Below are 19,696 nucleotides of genomic sequence, written 5' to 3'. Positions count from 1 at the left end.
GCGGGCCTTTTGGGTTGCATGCTTGAGGATTTTCCAGTTACCTACCTTGGCCTTTATTTTGGTGCTAAATTCAAAGGCAAAAGTGTTTGGGACCCCATCATTGAAGGATTTGAAAGAATGTTGCCCAGCTGGAAAAGAAATTATATGTCTAAAGATGGGAGATTTATCCTTGTAAAGAGCAGATTATTTAATCACCTGGTCTATCTTATGTACCTCTTTCTTAGTTGTTTCCAAAAGGTTACAGGGACTGCAAAGGAGATTCCTTTTGGGAGTTCAGTCGAGGAATTTAGATACCATCTTGTAAAATGGGGGGTTGTTGAGTGACCTCTATGATACAGAGATTTAGGGCTAAATCCCCTATCTACTTTTAACAAAGCTCTTGTTGGAAAATGGCTTTGGAGATGGATGACCTTTGGAGGGAAGTCATTACTTCAAGATATGATCTTATGCATATGCTTGAACCAGTAAAGCTGGAAGAGGAGTGCATGGTATTGGAGTTTGGAACTTCATCTGAAAAGGTCAGTAGGATTTTTTCCTCTTAAATCAGCTTCCACCTGGGGAATGAGGATAATATTTTCTTCTGTCATGATCTATGGTGCAGTCAATCTCCCCTTAGCACCAAATTCATTTTTATCTTTTGTTTGGCTTGTGACAAGGATGCCCTTATGAGTAATCTTCTCCAAATGTCTAAGTAAGGGAATATTTGGAACATGCCTTTGACCAGGAGAGCTTTAGATTGGAAAGTGGAACAGCTTACTGATTTTTATGCTTTCTTGTACCATACACGCTACCGCAACACCACAGATGTTCCCTAAATGCTTCTGGACAAAAACGGCTTATATATGATCAGATCTTTCTTTAGGAAACTGACTACTCTGGGAGGAACTATTAATAATTTTCGTTGGAAGCCATCTGGAAAACAACAGCCCCCACAAAAGTTGCTTTCTTTGCACGGGATGCAACTTCTGGGAAATTCTTACTGTGGAACACCTTCAAAAAAAGGGGCTGCCCCTTTTAAACATGTGCTTCTTGTTTTATAAGTGTGGAGCTGGATACTGGAACAGTGAAAGGAGAGTTATGGGCTTGGAAAGGAATCTGCACTAGTAAAGAGGGGAAAAAGGCCTTGTCCTTCATTCCCATTGCCATTTTTTGTTTGTTTAGAGGGAAAGGAACAAGAGAGCTTTCAAAGGAATGGTAATGGCTCTATATGTTTTCAAAAACCACTGGATTAGTACTTTTACTATGTGGCATAGAGGTTTGTCATTAGTTGGCTCACTTATAATTCTTGATTTTTTTGGTACCCTGTGTGCAGGGGCAGCATCAATGTTGTGCAGCCATGGAGAAATTAGAAGAGAGGAAGGAAAGCGAAGGGAGGAGAGAGAGGAGATACCATGGGGGAACTCACGTTCACTTCAATTCAATTTCATCAACAACTGCCTACAAAATAACTTGCACACGCTATTTATAAGAAAGCCTCTAAACACGTGAAATTACACACATACCCCTAAAGCTACGTAGCATTACAAACATACCATACTTTACACAAATATTATAAACAACCCCCAAATACACATAATACTCTACTAATTGAACTAAACACATAGTGACCTTCTAACTTAACCCAACAATTCCTTAACCCTACTCTTCTTAATTATTCTCCAGCAAGGATCTTCCCAAGGTCTTGCTTCTTGTCCTACATCAACTCTGCCTTAGTAAGAAAACAATTGACCTCGAATTTTGAAATGTTGGAGGATTAGAAGTAAGAAGCAAACTTGGACTCTTCGAAAGCCAGCACTTGAATGAGATAAGAAACCATGTTCCATTGGTAGCACCATAGGCTTGACATGAGAATTAGCATCAATGAACTCATCGGGGATGGCAAACTCAACAATAGGAATGTTTGAAAGCCTTTGTATCTCTTCAAACACATTCATTGCCTTGTAGTGTCTTTAAGTTGAGTAACCTTGACATTCTCAATAATCTCAGATTTTTTGTCTTGTTAGTTGGTTGGTTGGTACAGCAGGCTATCTCTTCAAACACATTCATTGCCTTGTAGTGTCTTTAAGTTGAGCAACCTTGACATTCTCAATAATCTCAGATTTTTTGTCTTGGTAGTTGGTTGGTTGGTACAGCAGGCTTCAAAATAATTTTCTTTCCATTATAATAGAAGACATGTATTCTCATGTCCTTCAGTCATATCCAAATTATCCTACTGAGTAGAACCAAGGAGTACATGACCAATCTTCATAGGTATGATATCTCACCAAACATCATCAAAATAGTCATCCATTTGGATAGGAACCAAACATATCTTGCAAACATGTGTAGTAGAGTTATCAAGCCAAGATATCAGCTAAGGCTCTGGGTGAGGTTTTGGATGAAGCTACATTTGAATGACTCCATTTATGGGAACCTCATTCATTGGACATCTTCCATCAATGATGATTTTGCAAACCTTTTCTCCACATTCGAGAAAGGTCTTGAAAAGCTTGAAATTGTGCCCAAAGTTTGGCAAATGACATTGCATCTATATATCACCAAAATCCGTAACACAATTTGTGCGCAATCCTTGATCCTAATTTCTCCAAAACTATCTTCAATTCACCTTTGATAATGATTGTCGTGCGGAAATGAAACAAATTTGCAAAGAAAACTCACAAGTTGCAGCAATAAACCTGATTTTTTTGATGTTGGTAGCGACAATTTCTAGGGTTTTGTGCCAAATTATCACGCTTGCTTGCCATATATTGTGTCCGCAACAAAATATCTCCTTGCAGGTCAAAGTATTGTGGAGAAAATCCAAAATCTTGTGGCTGAAGCATTTTTTCTTGAGACTGTAAATTGCAGAAAACTGTGGAAGTTTCCCAGTTACAGGTCGCCAGCATGTCGGGTGCATGCACCACCAGTGAGGCACCTCCGATGATGAAACTTGGTCGAGGGATGACCAGGGGATGAGGAGCTTAGTGATGGCGGCGATGTGTTAACAAAATCACCAAGAGTAAGGGATCCAAGGGGGCCAACTGGGCCAGTGTGTGAAACCGTTCTGGTGATTGTAATGTGATGAAATTATAGTGGAAAGTTCATCGGGGGTGTTCTGTCTTTGATGGTGAGGGTGGTGTTGCATTATGGTAGCTGGAAAGTGGTGTTCAAACAGATGGGGACATGACTGGAATTTTGGAATTTGTTCAGAAACTGCAGAACTGCTTTTTGGGTTTTTTTTTTTTTTTTTCTTTTTTTTTTTAAAAACTGAAGTTCAGAAATAGAGAGTTGGAAGATTGGATGAGTTGCTGGGCAAAAACTGCCAAGAGACAACAACAGAATTCAGAAATGAGAAAGATACTTGAGAGGGTTTTGGGAGAGAATTAAAGAGAAGAAGAAGAAGATAAGGAGAAGAGAAACAGAGAAGAAGAAAGAGGGCAGAAGGCTGCTGGGCAGCAGAGGATTAGTGACAGAATAGGAGATCAAAACAGGGAAGAGAGGAGGAGAAGAAGAGAAGAAATCAGTTAGAGAGAATTAGGAGAGAAAATTAGAATAGAAGAAGAGAGGGGGGGGGGGGGGCAGAACAGGGCAGAAGAGAATAGAGAATGGGATGATGTGGGGATTGAAATGGAAGAATGCAGATCGAAAAGTTGGGCTCTGATACCAAATGATGCAGGGGCAGCATCAAAGTTCTGCAGCCATGGAGAAATTAGAAGAGAGGAAGGAAGGGGAAGGGAGGAGAGAGGAGATACAAGGGGGGAACCCATGTTCACTTCAGTTCAAATTCATCAGCAACTGCCTACAACATGACACTTCTCATAAGAAAGCCTCTAAACACATGAAATTTCACACATACCCCTAAAACTACATAGCGTTACAAACATACCCATACTTTACACAAATATTATAAACAACCCCCAAATACACATAATACTCTACTAATTAAACTAAACACATAATAAACTTCTGACTTAACCCAACAATTCCTTAACCTTGCTCTTCTTAATTATTATCCAGCAAGGATCTTCCCAAGGTCTTGCTTCTTGTCCTACATCATCCTGTAGTGCTTGTAAGTGCCTTGTTGTTTGTACACTGCTGGCATACCCTTGATGCTCTTTAATGAAACTTTCTTCACTGACGAAAAAAATATCTAGGCCTGATTTAATTGGGGCAAAAAGTCTTAAACTTTGATGTTGTATTTTCCTGGACTGCTTTTCATTCTACTGCAAGCGTATTGTTTCTCATGTTGGCCTTGAAAATTTAATCATAGATACATGCTTCTTGTCCTGATTAAGTTGAAAATATGCTTGTTTCATGTATGTTTTGTGGTACAGTCGTAAAGTAACTATTAATGGACTTGAAATCTTAACTATATATTGCATTACTTTCAGCGTGCATCGGATTATTTATCCCCAAACTTGAAGAACACGGACAGTTTGCTTCGTTTACATGCTTATTGGGCCCGCTTGGAGCTGAACCTTGGAAAAGATTTGACTGCAGCTCGGGGGGTCTGGGAGAGCTTGGTGAAGATGAGGTTTTGTCATATCTAGTTTGTGTCATTGCAATCAACATGTTTTTTTTCTGTAGTTCTCTTTGAATTTTGCTTGCTGTTCATGCAGTGGTTCGATGTTGGAAGCCTGGAAAGGATATATAGCAATGGAAATTGAAGCAGGCAATATCAGTGAAGCTAGATCCATTTATCGGAGGTGCTACAGTAAACGATTTAATGGAATGGGTTCAGAGGTATATTTCTTGCTGTTGATTATAGACCTTTTGCATGACCCATCATTTTCACTTCGAATTGCTTTTAACTGGGTTTGGAGGTATATTTCTTGCTACTTACCATGTTGCTGTCATGGTGGGGCAAGAACTTGGAACATCAGAAGTTGCTAACCAGCATAAGTAATCACTACTTAGAAATATGTGACAATTTTCTTCTTCTTCTTCTTCTTCTTCTCTTATTATTATTATTAATTTTTTTTTTGAGAAATTTTTGATGGTTTTTAACCTTCATTTCGGAGTCAACTTCTTTAAAATTTAACACTTAACAGTTCAGTTTTTGTTTGAAACATGGAAACCAAGAAGCACTGAATGATGCAGCATGAGTAATGAAAATAAGCGTAAATAATTGTCGAGTTAAAAGTGATGGGTTGATTAATTTGGATAGATTCAGAAGAGATTTAGGAGAATTAAAGGAATATGAGGTTAAATATTGTTAGATTGGCACTTAACCTAAAATCTTAAGCTGGTTGTGGGCCAACAATGTATATCAAGTGTCAACACTGCCCCACATGTGCAGCCCAATTGCACATGGAGAGAGAAACAAATGATAAACACATTCACTATTGAAGTGATAATTCTTAACAAATAAACATGGGCAACAAGACTAGAGCCTAGGACCTCTTAGCAAGAATGGCTCCGACACCAAGATTATGAATTTACCTAAAATAACTAGGAGTGTCCATGGGGGGGGGGGCTTGAGATACATGTGTGAGCACCAACTTGATCCAAAAGCTAAAGCTATTGGGTGTTGGGCCCAACCATGTATTCAGCCATCCTGCACTCAGTTTTTTCAATGGAACAAACATGTGAAATCTCAACAATCTTCCCATCCCATGTGCGTTTTAAACCATTCCACCTAGAACTGAAGCTATTCTTGATCAATCTGTGTCAAGCAATTAACTAAGAGCCATTACTCAACCATGGGAAATTCTGGAAACCATGGGGAGTCATCTATGAGATAAGCATCCGTAGATGCACCACTCCATTTCCACGGAGTCAACATCTACAATAACTCATCTGTGAACACTAGAGCCCAACTTGAACCGTAGGCTGTGATACCACTTGTTAGATTACCTCTCAAACCAAACACTTAAGCTGTTAGGTTGTTGGTTAACAATGTATGTCAAGCCTTAACAAATAAAATTGTCGTGTGCGGGCATGTGGCATGGAGAAGATGGAAGTTGCCACCTTGTGAATCCTTGACCACTCTTCCACTTCTTGGCGAATTCTGAGTAGGTCAGGCTAATGAAGAAATGGAAAGTAAATCTGTACAGACTCTTCTTAGACTCTAAACTGGAATAGGTCATGACAACCTTGGGGCATTAAAGGTCACTGTAACTTAACTAATGTTTTGATTGGTCCAGCACAGGATCAACCTGAAGCCCCCAGAAGGAACTCCACCTCCGTGTGAGTGGTTTTAGTTTTGCTGTTGCACAAGTGTTTATATATAATTATAGGCTTCCTAACTTTTGGTAAATACCAGTTTGATGTTCATTTTTATGATATGAAATAGTAATCCAACCTCCAATTCAGTCCTATAAATACTCGTCTTTGCAACTTAGGAACCCTGCCTCATGTTTTTTAATTTGCTGTCTCAAACTTTCTACATATTTATAGATTTTTTAACACTTGTTTTCGTTATTGGTCTACTCATGATTTTAACATAACTTGCAGCAATTGCATCAACATGTTCTTGTACAACATGCTGACCCTTAAAAACTGTGACAATGTCCTCTGGAAAAACTTCAATAAATCTCTATAGTGTGTGACTTTGTAGTTCATCACAAATAATATGTTTACAGCTGCACCATCCTCACTGCTGTGGCAGCCATTATTGGGGAACATCATCAATTTCGGGGGACAGCTTGGTTCAGTTATAAGTCATTGCTCTGGTAATTGGGAGCTAGTAAATCTGTAAATGTATGTGGAGCCTCATCTGCTATAATTTGATTTCCAGTTGAGGAAGCACTACCTAATTCTGTCAAGTACTCACTCTCAGTTACAAAATGGCTGGCCTTGTCAAAACTATGTTCTTCTTGTGTCATCATTTTCAATATAGAAAAAACATGCACTGTTATTGTCATCATGGGCAGCACCTCAGTCATGTTGCAAAGGATGACCAATTTGAATGTCTCATGTATCCATTGGTATATATCACGTAAACATATTCTGTATAAGACTCCTAACAAGAAATTAACTTTCTGTGATAAACATTTTCTTCTCTTTATGGGCCAATGAATGGTAGGGCTGCAGGTGTTCAACCAAGCTTCAATTTTTCCACCATTACTTGAGTTACTTTTACAGTTGCTGTTGTCCATTACTAACTTGCAATGCTTTCCTTCTGCCGTATACCTTGTTCTAAACTTGAGTTTCTGAAGGCTGTTATCTTTAATTTGAACCAGTTCAAAGTCTATCCGTTCTTCAGGGATTTAACTGTCTCATGACTCATCCACTGTGGCCTTCTTGTAAAAGGTTTTTATAACCACTAAACTAATCTTTCTTTGAAGTTGAAGGGCTGGCATATTTAGTGATTGAAGCTAAAATAAATACCAGCCAGTTAACTTGAGAAACCAGACCAGAGTGACTTGGTTTAAGGCACAAGGAATAAACTGAAACAGCTGAAGGATTGTAAAGAACTCAGAGAGAAACTCACAATTTCAAAGAAAGGCGTTTGAACATTGGAAGATAGTATCACCAGACTTGCAAAATGAAAGATGACAAGTGACACAAGCATGCCCAAGGAAGGAACTTGCTCTGGTTCCAATTTGATGCAGTGTATGTAATAAAAATCTGAAAAAATCATTGCTATAAAGCTGACTGATTAGGACACTTTCCAAATATATTTAGGAGAATTGAAAGAATATAGCGTAGAAAAGGAATCCTGTCGCATGGACACGTAATGGTGGAAGAGATGGAAGACAATACTCTGCAAATCATTAGCCCATTCGTCTATATTTTTAGAGAATTCTGAACAGGTCAGAACCTATAAGCTAATGGAAGGAAAATCTCTACTGAACTTGCCTAGTTGTTGAATATGAATATATAAATATTGGGAAGCCCTAGGGGCATTAAAAATTCATTGGTAAATAATTATGATTGAAACACAATTGTTTTAGCTTCTCTAGACTCAAAAAACAAAAAAAAGAAAAAAAATAAAAAAATAAAAGAAGAAAAAAACATAGAAAAGGAAAAAAATTTGAACTTTAGACTAGACTTGTAAATTGACTTTGGAAATATGAACTTTGACTTACTGAATGACAAGTCTATTATGGACCATAGACATGATGGCTTAGATAATAATGACTCCCATATATGTATATTATTGTAATAATTTAATAGATGAAGCACTGAGTGGACCGACTTCTTGATAATATCAACTGATTTTTGATTGTCCTAGCACTGCACTACCCAGAATGCTAAAATGGCATGAAATGAGATCAATTGATGTAATAGAATGCTGTAATGGTAACTGACTTGGAGGATAGATCTGCCATCCTGCCCTGAAAGAGAAGGGCAGAGAGATGTATTGCCTTGTGCGTCTTTCCTGGAGTTGAATGATTCTCTCCTGTCTTTGATTTCTTATTTGCCCTTCTGATTCCAAACTGTTTGTTTATTTATTTATTATTATTTTTTTACTTTTATCTTTATTGCACATGGTTGGTTGTGATCTCCTCCAGTTTATTTCTAATTGTGATCAATAAAATGATCTAACCACAGCATTTATAATGACATGTTACCATTTCATTTATGTGAACCATATTGGAAAATTTGTTTTGAGATCCTTTTGGATGTTGATGTTCTTTAGAAGCTTGCAATTGCTATGTAATAATTTTTGGATTAGATGATATCTTCCTGTCCTAAAAAACAGAATCATTCAGGACATATGCCACTCATGGTTACGTTTTGAGAGAGAATATGGTGCGCTCGAAGATTTTGACCATGCTGAGCGGAAGGTATGCTTTCCTGCTTTTGTTTCTTCTTATTATGTACCAAAATTTTATGTACTTTTTTTTTTTTTGAATGCATGTTGTTCATAATAAGTACTTATTTTTTAGGTCGTTCCAAATGAGGGGCATACTTATTCAAATTTTGGTTTCTTGGACAAAGGTTATCTGTTATTTTTTATTTTATCATTGTCAGTGCAAAAAATATTTCAATTAAGAGAAAAAAAAAATGTGGAGTAAGTTTGAAACTGTTGAGTAATTGGGTAAAATGGAAGTCCTAAACTTAGTGATAGGTCTCTCCCTTTATTTACAATATATGTAAGTACAATAGGAATGCGCATAATGCCCTTACTATCTCACACTTATTACTAACTAAACTCTAACACATAATAATAATAATGCTAAAAGACTAAATAGCCATTAACACTCCCCTTCAAGCTGGAGCATATATATCATATGCTTCAGCTTGTTACAAATGAATTTCACACGAGCACCTCCCAAGACTTTAGTGAACAAATCAGCAACCTGAAACTCATACTTTACATGAGTGGTTGCAATAAGCTTTTGTACAAATTTCTCTCGAATAAAGTGGCAATCAACTTCAATATGCTTTTTCCGCTCGTGGAAGACTAGGTCGGAGGCAATATGTATAGCAACTCGATTATCGCACATCAACTCCATAGGCTGAGAATGTGGAAAACCTAGTTGTTTCAATATATTCTTCAGCCAAACAAGTTCAAATGTAGTGTGCGCCATAGCCCTATACTTTGACTCAACACTCGACCTGACAACCACTGTTTGTTTCTTACTTTTCCAAGATACCAAATTAGCACCAACAAAGATGCAATACCCGATTGTGGATACTTTGATAGGATGGTAATTCGGCCCAATCTGCATCTGTATACCCCTAAATATGAGTGTGGCCCCTTAATATAAGAGACCTCTCCCTGGTACACCTTTGAGATATCTCAAAATGCGAATTACTGCATCCTAGTGACTTGTTCTTGAGGAATTGAGAAACTGACTCATAACAGTTATTGCGAAGGATATAACTGATTGAGTGAATGAGATATTCAACTTTCCAATAAGTCTGTGATACCGACCTGGGTTAGGCAACAAATCACCCATATTTGGCATTAACTTACTATTAGGACCCATGGGTTTATCAACAGGTTTGGATCCCAACAACCTTGTCTCATCTAAAAGATCAAGAACATACTTGTTCTGCGACAAGACAACTCCCGTATGAGATCTCGATACTTCTATACCCAAGAAGTACTTCAATGGTCCCAAGACTTTGGTCTGAACTTGCTCTGTAGAAAAAAATTTTGGTCTTGATGCCTTGATCATCATCATCAGTGATCAAAATGTCATCCACATATACAATAAGCAAAATACTGCCCAATGGAGTATGATAGTAAAATACAGAGTGATCTACTGCACCCCGATGAAGGCCAAACTCAAGTACTACAACACTAAAAAGGCCAAACCATTCTCTTGGAGATTGTTTTAATCCATACAATGACTTCTTGAGCCGACATACTTAACCTAATTCCCTTTGAGCAACATATATACCTCCTTGTGAAGGTCACCATGTAGGAGAACATTCTTCACATCGAACTGATGTAGAGATGACAAGTGTGGCTAAAGAAACAGACAAACATACTGAGGCAAGTTTAGCAACCGGGGAGAATGTGTCTAAATAATCCAAACCATGCACCTGAGTATACCCCTTAGCAACAAGTCTGGCCTTCAGACGAGCCACAGAACCATCAAGATTGACTTCACATTGTACACCCAACGACAACCAACCACAGACTCATCAGAAGGAAGAGTTACCAAATCCCAAGTATCATTTTCATGTAGTGCACACATCTCTTCAACCATTGTCGTCCTCCACCCAGAATGGGATAGGGCTTCAGAAATAGATATTGGAAGAGCAACATAAGACAGAGTACGAACAATATAGTAATAAGAGGGTGACAAGAAATCATAACAAACAAAATTAGAGATCGGATGTTGGGTACAAGTGCATTTACCTATTCGAATTGTTGTTGGAGGATCAACATCATGAGAAATAAGATCATTCGACAAGGGAACTAGAGGAACTGTAGTAGAAGTTGGAGGAGGCACTTCCCCTTGATTCGCTGTGTGTATACTTGTAAATTGGGTTGATTGAAGCGATGAAGATGTAGGAGAATTGGGCACAGATACTAGGTTTGGATCTAGAAGGCAGGGCAGAGGAAGGGACTCAACAAGGTCAACAAAACTCAAGGAATCAGAGTAGTATGGTGTAGACTCAAAAAGGCGACATCAGAAGAGACAAAGAATCAATTTAAATTAGAACTGTAACATCGATATCCCTTTTGAGTATAGGAATAGCCCAGAAAAATACATTTTATAGCACGAGGATCCAACTTATCCATTCCTAGAGATAATTGATGGACAAAGGTCACACAATTGAATATACGAGGAGGAAAGGAGAACAAAGGAGCCTTAGGAAAGGTAACTGAGTATGGAATTTTACCACGAAGGACACAGGATGACATTTTATTGATGAGGGAGCAAGCTGTGAGCACAACTTAACTCCAAAAGACTTTGGGGACATTCATTTGATACAATAGGGTACGAGTGACTTCAAGAATATGTTTGTTTTTCCGCTCTGCAACTCCATTTTGTTGTGGGATGTGGGCACAAGAGGACTGATGGATCATACCATGGTTACTAAGTACTGAATTGGGTACTGAAGTTCTCCTTAGCATTATCACTACGAAGTATCCTGACTGGCATGTCAAATTGAGTCTTTATTTGGGAACAGAAAGCACAAAAGATATCAAACAACTCGGAACGATCTTTCATTAAATATAACCAAGTCATCCTAGAGTAGTCATCAACAAATGCAACAAGGTACTTGTGGGAAAACATGGTTAATAATTTGTATTCTATGATGTTTATTTTATATTTATATTGTAGCTGTAAATAATGCTGCAATCAGGCAGCATGCTGGCACTGAACATATACCTGAAATTCTGGCAACATGTTCCTGAAATTCTGGCAGCATGTTCCAGAAATTTTGGCAGCATTTAGGTGCTGAAAATTTGCCTGAAAATATGGCACCAACTATGTAAACTTCTTCTATATAATGATAGCAAACCCTATGGAAGGGTAAGACATTAAGACCAAAAAAATGTAGACCTTAAATCTGACATGGTATCAGAGCCTACTGCAGCTATTTTTGCCTAGCTACCTCTATTACTGCCTGTCTCTCTCCCTATCCTCTGTTCATCCTCTGCTCTGCTCTGAGGAGAAGCAGAGCAGGACGTCTTTTGCGGTTTTGATCTTTCTCTTCCTGGGTTCTGTGGAGAGCTTTAACACAAAGAGCCGAAACTGACAATCCTAATATCTGATTAGGTTGTTTTGAGAGTCGTTTAGGGACACACTTCCTCTTTGTTAGGTTGTGCAGCATCCTTGGTAGGAAGCTGCGTGTTTTCATGGTGATTTTCTGATGTAAAGTCGATTATACTCTCTTTCTAGTATGCTGCTGTTCCTCTGTTCCACGGGCTGCTATCAGCTGTACTCTATTTGCGTTGCTGCCAGCATAATGCCTGCAGTTGCTGCCAGCATAATGCCTGTAGCTGCTGCCAGGTTGTTTATTAAATGCCTGCAGTACTTTTTTGTGGTCTGCCCTGTTTTTTGTGGTTAAGTTATTCCTCCTAGCATATTGTAAGCTCACTTCTGCAGTCATTGCTGCCTCTTGAAGTTTTGGATTTTGGAAGGTCTAAAGTGTTGTAAGTTCTGGATATTTGAAGTCCTGAGAGCACTGTTTTGTGCTAGTGTCCCTTTCCACAGCTGTTTTCAGTGCTCTGTCCTTCCTACTTGTTGCTGTCACTACAGTAGTTTCTGGTTTCCTTGGCATGAAAATTGCTACATATGCAAATGCAAGGACAACCTTAGAAGCAAGAAAGGGTGTTGGAAAGGCTTTTATTGTTGCATTTTGGTCTGGTGCAGTAATGGGTTTTCTCCTTGCTGCAAATGGTCTCTTGGTGCTTTACACTTCTATACTATGGTGATGACTGGGAAGGCCTTTTTAAGGCTATTACTGGTTATGGTCTTGGTGGTTCTCCCATTGCTCTCTTTGGGAGAGTTGCCGGTGGTATCTATACTAAGGCTGCTGATGTTGGAGCTGATCTTGTGGGCAAAGTAGAAAGAAACATTCCAGAAGAGGACCCAAGAAATCCTGCTGTGATTGCTGACAATGTTGGTGACAATGTTGGGGATATTGCTGGAATGGGGTCTGATTTTTTTCGGCTCATATGCCGAATCTTCTTGTGCAGCTCTTGTTGTTGCTTCCATATCATCCTTCAGAATTCATCATGATTTCACTGCAATTTGTTATCCTTTGCTTATTAATTCCATGGGTATTCTTGTTTGTTTGGTCACCACCCTTTTTGCAACTGATTTCTTTGAAATCAAGGCTGTCAAGGAAATGGAACCATCATTGAAGAAACAACTTAATTTTTCCACCCTTCTTATGGTTGTGGGAATTGGAATTGTTAGCTGGATTGTCCTTCCACCATCATTTACAATCTTCAATTTTGGTGCTCAGAAGGTTGTTAAGAACTGGCCGCTGTTCCTGTGTGTGGCTGTTGGTCTTTGGGCTGGACTTATTATTGGGTTTGTGACTGAGTATTACACCAGCAATGCATACAGCCCCGTACAAGAGGTTGCAGATTCCTGCAGGACTGGAGCTGCCACCAATGTTATATTTGGATTTGCCTTGGGATACAAGTCTGTCATAAGTCCTATTTTTGCTATTGCAATCAGTATTTTTGTTAATTTCAGCTTTGCAGCCATGTATGGTATTGCTGTGGCAGCTCTTGAAATGCTAAGTACCATTGCTACTGGATTGGCCATTGATGCTTATGGCCCTATCAGTGACAATGCTGGAGGCATTGCTGAGATGGCCGGCATGAGCCACTGTATCAGTGAGAGAACTGATGCCCTTGATGCTGTGGGAAACACCATTGCAGCTATAGGAAAGGGATTTGCCATTGGATCTGCTGCACTGGTGTCGTTGGCTCTGTTTGGTGCCTTTGTGAGTCGTGCAGGGATTTCGAAAGTTGATGTCTTGACCCCAAAGGTCTTCATTGGTTTGATTGTTGGTCATCCAGGTGAATTAGCTCTCTATGGTTCTTCAATGGCCACTTCTTTCACAATCGTGACCGGTTTCAGCTTGTTGATGGGAATGGCAAGTGCGTTGGATTCATTATGTGGCCAGTCCTATGGGGCAAAGCAGTACCACATGCTTGGAGTTCACATGCAGAAAGCCATGTTTGTTCTTTTGCTTGTAAGCATACCCCTTGCTGTTATTGGGGGCAAACACAGGATCCATTCTCATGACTCTTGGCCCAGATCCTGAAATTTCAAAGGTAGCCCTACACAATATTCTCCCTTTTCTTGGACTGGCTGTTCCTTCTGCCCCTTCTGCCCTTATGGTATGCGTGGAAATGTGGTCATGTGAAATGATGGTTCTTTTATCTGGTCTTCTTCCTAATCCAAAGTTAGAAACCTTGGTGCTCTCTATCTGCCTCAATACAGCTGCAATTGTTTGGATGATCCCATTTGGACTCAATGGTGCTGTGAGCACTCGAGTTTCAAATGAACTAGGAGCTGGGCATCCACGAACAGCTCGAATGGTAGTATGTGTTGTGTTAGTAATTGCCATTACTGAGGGTGTTTTGGTTGGGTCAGTGCTGATATTGATTCGCAACATTTGGGGCTATGCTTATAGCAATGAAACAGAAGTTGCCAGATATGTAGCAATCAAGTTGCCTTTTGTTGCACCATCCAACTTCCTAGATGGGATACAGGGTGTTCTTTCAGGGGCTGCTAGAGGATGCTGTTGGCAGAAAATTGGTGCAGTTATCAATCTTGGATCTTATTATCTGGGGGTTTCCGTTATTTTTCAGTTCAGCCTTCATTTCTGAAATTTCTTGGAGCAGGTTCTGTTCTTATTTCTACCGTTGCCAGCCTTCATTGCTGGTGGTTTCTGTTACTTTTCAGTTCAGCCTTCATTGCTGAAATTTATTGGAGCAGTTTCTGTTCTTATTTCTATTATTGCCATCCTTAATTGCTGGTTGTTTCCGTTACTTTTCATTTCAGCCTTCATTGCTGAAATTTATTGGAGCAGTTTCTGTTCTTATTTCTACCGTTGCCAGCCTTCATTGCTGGTGGTTTCGAGTGATCGACCTTAATTTCCGTGAGATCATTGTTCTTGATCAGCCTTCATTGCTGAATTTCTTAGAGCATTTCTTACGAGCCTTCATTGCTGGTGGTTTCGAGTGATCGGCCTCAATTGCCATGAGATCATTGTTCATGATCAGCCTTCATTGCTGAATTTCTTAGAGCTTTTCTTACCAGCCTTCATTGCTGGTAGTTTCAAGTGATCGGCCTTAATCGCCAAGAGATCATTGTTCGTGAAGAATGTAGGAGGTTGCAGAGACAACCACTACAACACAATCGGAGGAGATTGTTCGATCCCCACAAATTGCAAAATATCCAGGCAGGGGTCAAGTAGTTCAGTGTTTCAGAGTATTGTATCCAAGTTGGGAATGGAAAATACCCATTCACCAGCTTGAAGGGGAGTGTGGGAAAACATGGTTAATAATTTGTATTCTATGATGTTTATTTTATATTTATATTGTAGCTGTAAATAATGCTGCAAATCAGGCAGCATGCTGGCACTGAACATGTGCCTGAAAGTCTGGCAACATGTTCTTGAAATTCTGGCAGCATTTAGGTGCTGAAAATTTTCCTGAAAATATGGCACCAACTATGTAAACTTTTTCTATATAATGATACCAAACCCTATGGAAGGGTAAGACATTAAGACCAAAACAATGTAGACCCTAAAATCTGACAGTACTGAAACTCCAACTTTGATGTCACATGACTAGGACCCCAATTGTCAGAATGGAATTTTACCACCAAGGACAGAGAATGACATTTTATTGATGAGGGAGCAAGCTGTGAGAACAACATCACTCCAAAAGACTTTGGGGACCTTCATTTGATACAATAGGGTATGAATGACTTCAAGAATATGTCTGTTTTTCCGCTCTGCAACTCCATTTTGTTGTGTTGTGGGCACAAGAGGATTGGTGGATCATACCAGAGTTACTAAGCATTGACTTGGGTACTGAAGTACTCCTTAGCATTGTCACTTCGAAGTATCCTGACTGGCATGTCAAATTGAGTCTTTATTTGGGAATAGAAAGCACAGAAGATATCAAACAACTAGGAACGATATTTTATTAAATATAACCAAGTCATCCTAGAGTAGTCATCAACAAATGTAACAAAGTAATGAAACTCTAACTTTGATGTCACATGACTAGGACCCCAAATGTTAGTATGGACAAGCATGAAAGGACCTATTTGTCGACCTGTGGAGCAAAGGGAACACAATGATGCTTGCCCAATTGATAGGACTTGCACTCAAGATTAGACACATAACTCAATATAAGAACTAGTTGTTTCAACCTGTCAAAGTACGGATGATCAAGACGACAATGGATTTGTAGTTGTGTAGATGTGACTGTGTGGGCAAGGGGTGGAGATAGTAGTTAAAAGCGCGCCTGAGGTGCGAGGCGCAGCGAGGCGAGGAGGCCAGCGCCTCATCCCATGTGAGGCGAGGCGACCTGCAAGAGAAGCAGTGAGGTGCGATGAGGTGTAGAGGGGTGCTAGGCACCGTGAGGCGCGCCTTGAAGATTTTGAGCCTGTTAAATGATGAAATAGCCAGAGGCCAGAGCCCTAGCCTTAGCCCTCATTCGACTCGAACAAATAGGGGCCTTAGCCCTCTTCGACCCTTCAAAGCCCCACGACCCTTCGTGGGTTCGTCTTGCACATTTAGAACTAGCAGGAGCCTTTGCGAGCTCATCTTTGAGTTTCGAACCAGTAGCGTGAGTTCGTCTTTGACATTTCGAACCAGCACGACCCTTCGCGGCTTCGTCTTCCACATTTCGAACCAGTAGGATCCTTCGCGAGTTCATCTGTGCAAGCCTTCGAACCAGTAGCGTGAGTTCATCACTTCGTCTTCGACATTTCGAACCAGCAGCGAGGTCGTCTTTGAGCCTTTGAACCTTCGTAAGCTTCTTTTTCTGTTGCCTGCTGCTGCTTCTTAAAATATTATATGTAATTAAATATGTAGTTTAATGCAAATTTATAACTAATACATAATATTCTTTTTATTGAATTTTGCTACTATTTTATAATTTGTTTGGAAATGCATTATACAAGTCTTAAATCGTAAATGGGTTATTGCTTGTATTAGGCTATTAGCTACTAAAACAAAATGAGTTATTGCTCGAAATATATGATTGAGGAGGATATTTAGATTTTAGACTTTGATTGAGGAGGATATTTAGATTTTAGACTTTGAAATCGTTTATGAATCCGTTAAGTTTGCACTAAAAAAGATGAAAAATGGGTAAGCTATAGGACCAGATAACATCCCAATTGAAGTTGGGAAATGCTTAGATGATAACGAAATTATATGGCGAACTAATTTGTTTAATACAATTATAAAAACAAAGAAAATGCCAGATGAATGGAGGAAAAACACTTTAATGCCTATATACAAAAATAAAGGAGATATTCAAAATTGTAATAACTATTGTGGAATTAAACTTATGAGTCATACGATAAAACTATGGGAAAGGGTAGTTGAACAAAGATTAAGGTTAGAAATGAAGGCCTCAGAAAATCAATTTGGTTTTATGCCTGGGAAATCTACCACATAAGCTATATATCTTTTAAGATGATTAATGGAAAAGTTTAGGGAAAAGAAGAGGGACTTGCATATGATATTTATTGACCTAGAAAAAGCATATGATAGGATACCTAGGGAAATCCTATGGTGGGTTTTAGGAAAAAAAAGGGTGTATGTAGTAGGTATACAGTATATTGATGTCATTAAGGATATGTATGATGAAGTAATGACTAGTGTAAGGACTATAGATGGAGAAACTAGAGAATTTCCAATCACGATAGGTGCACATCAAGGATCTGCTTTAAGTCCTTATCTTTTTGTTTTAGTGATGGACCAATTGACTAAAAATATTCAAAAGGAGGTTCCATAGTGTATGTTGTTTGCAGATGATATTGTATTAATTGATGAAATTAGGGACAGAGTAGAGGCTGAGTTAGAATTATAGAGAGAAGGTTTGGAATCTAGAGGCTTTAGGTTAAGTAGAAATAAGACATAATATATGAAATGCAATTTTTGTAATGATAGGAGGAATATTGGCGACAAAGTTAAACTTGATGATGAAGAAATAAATAGCACTTGTAGATTTCGATACCTTTGATCTATTATGCAAGCTGAAGGAGAAATTGAAGATGATGTAATGCATAGAATTAAAGCAGGTAGGGTAAAATGGAGAAGTGCTTCAAGTGTGCTCTGTGATTGTAGAATACCCTTAAAATTAAAACGGAAGTTTTATAGGACAGCTATAAGACCAGCTATGCTATATGGATCATAATGTTGAGCGACGAAGAAACAAAATATCCAAAAAGTAAAAGTTGCCGAGATGAGAATGCTTAGATGGATGAGTGGTATAACATTGAAAGATAAATTAAGGAATGAACATATACGTGGTAAGTTAGGTGTAACTCCTATGGTAGATAAGATAAGGGAGGGACGACTTAGATGGTATGGACACTTGCAACGTAGGCTACATAGTGCGCCACTGAGGAAGAGTGAGTTAGTTACTGTGGGGAGTAGTAGAAGGCGTAGGGGTAGACCTAAAATAACTTGGGAAGAGATAGTGAGTACAAATTTAATATCCCTGAATCTGTCAAAAGAAATGGTCCATGATCGCATAAATTGGCGGAAAAGGATTCATATAACTGACCCCACCTAATGGGACTTGAGGCTTGGTTTTGTTGTTGTTGTTGATGTAATGTATTTGCATTTTAAATTCTAATATTACTAAATATTCATATGTTCATATATCAATTAGCCCAAATAGGCATTTTACATCATTTTAATAGTTGTGTGCCTCACCTTCATGAGGCGCGCGCCTTCGCCTCGTGCCTCGGCTTCAAATACGCTTTGTGCTTCGGCTTTCCTCGCGCCTCTGACTACTATGGGTGGAGAAGGAGACTTAAAGTAGTAAAGTCCACATGGATTGTCTTTCCTGTCTTCAGATCCTAAATAACCACAAAATCAAGAAGGAATGTGATAGAGCAATTTAGTGACTTTGTAAGCTTACTAACTGACATAAGATTGAAAGGAGATTTAGGAATGTATAAAGCAGAAGAAAGGGAGGAGGAGGAGTAGGATTTACTGTTCTTATCCCCTTAATAGCAATAGTGGATCTATCAGCAAGGGTGACTAGAGAGATTTTTAAGATATTGGAGATCGAAAAAGAAGTTAGTTGCACTTGTTATATGGTCAGTAGCAGCAGAATCGATAATCCAAGGACTAGTAGGAAGGAGATATTAGATGACATGCAGACTGTAGGATTACCTTTTTAGGCAAAAGAAGCGATGTGATAAGATGCTTGTTAAGACAATTGATACTGTAGAAACCTAGAATACTCCTCATCTGATATAGTCACAGTACACGGTTCACTTAAACAAGCGACTAGCAAAGGAATCATATTTTTGGGATTTGAAAACGCCATTCCAACATTCACAAACTCAGACCACTTATCATAAGATTAATTGCTGGAACAATTGGAACAACCACGAACAAGGTGACCCACCATGAACAAGCGACAAATAAATCAGTACAAGGCTACCATAGCACCAAGAAACTCACATGCTGCCCCAAGAAAGCAACACTGCCACAGCCTCACATACACACACACAAAAAAAAAAAAAAAACAGCTTATGAGCACGTCCACTGCCCCAAGAAGGTCACCAATGACCATGACTAACATTGAACAACAACTAACGAATTACCATTAGTGCATTGTCACAACAAA

At 39.0% G+C, this 19,696-nt stretch overlaps 1 protein-coding gene and 1 pseudogene across 2 annotated transcripts in view; both read left to right on the top strand.

The window, feature by feature from the left end:
• LOC131164571 (uncharacterized) overlaps positions 1-19,696 on the top strand; it is a 94,917-nt gene that overhangs the window by 54,182 nt on the left and 21,039 nt on the right. For both annotated transcript variants that reach the window (XM_058121862.1, XM_058121863.1), the window contains 3 exons: positions 4,371-4,513; positions 4,599-4,722; positions 8,640-8,714. In XM_058121862.1, coding sequence (XP_057977845.1) covers positions 4,371-4,513; positions 4,599-4,722; positions 8,640-8,714 — 342 coding nt within the window. The remainder of the gene's footprint in view (positions 1-4,370; positions 4,514-4,598; positions 4,723-8,639; positions 8,715-19,696) is intronic.
• Positions 11,147-15,050, top strand: LOC131163820 (pyrophosphate-energized vacuolar membrane proton pump-like; annotated as a pseudogene).

This window comes from Malania oleifera, chromosome 9 (genome assembly GCF_029873635.1).
Source record: "Malania oleifera isolate guangnan ecotype guangnan chromosome 9, ASM2987363v1, whole genome shotgun sequence".
Classification (NCBI taxonomy): domain Eukaryota; kingdom Viridiplantae; phylum Streptophyta; class Magnoliopsida; order Santalales; family Ximeniaceae; genus Malania; species Malania oleifera.
The sequence above is the reverse complement of the archived record's forward strand: the minus strand, read 5'-3'. Positions and strand labels throughout refer to the sequence as shown.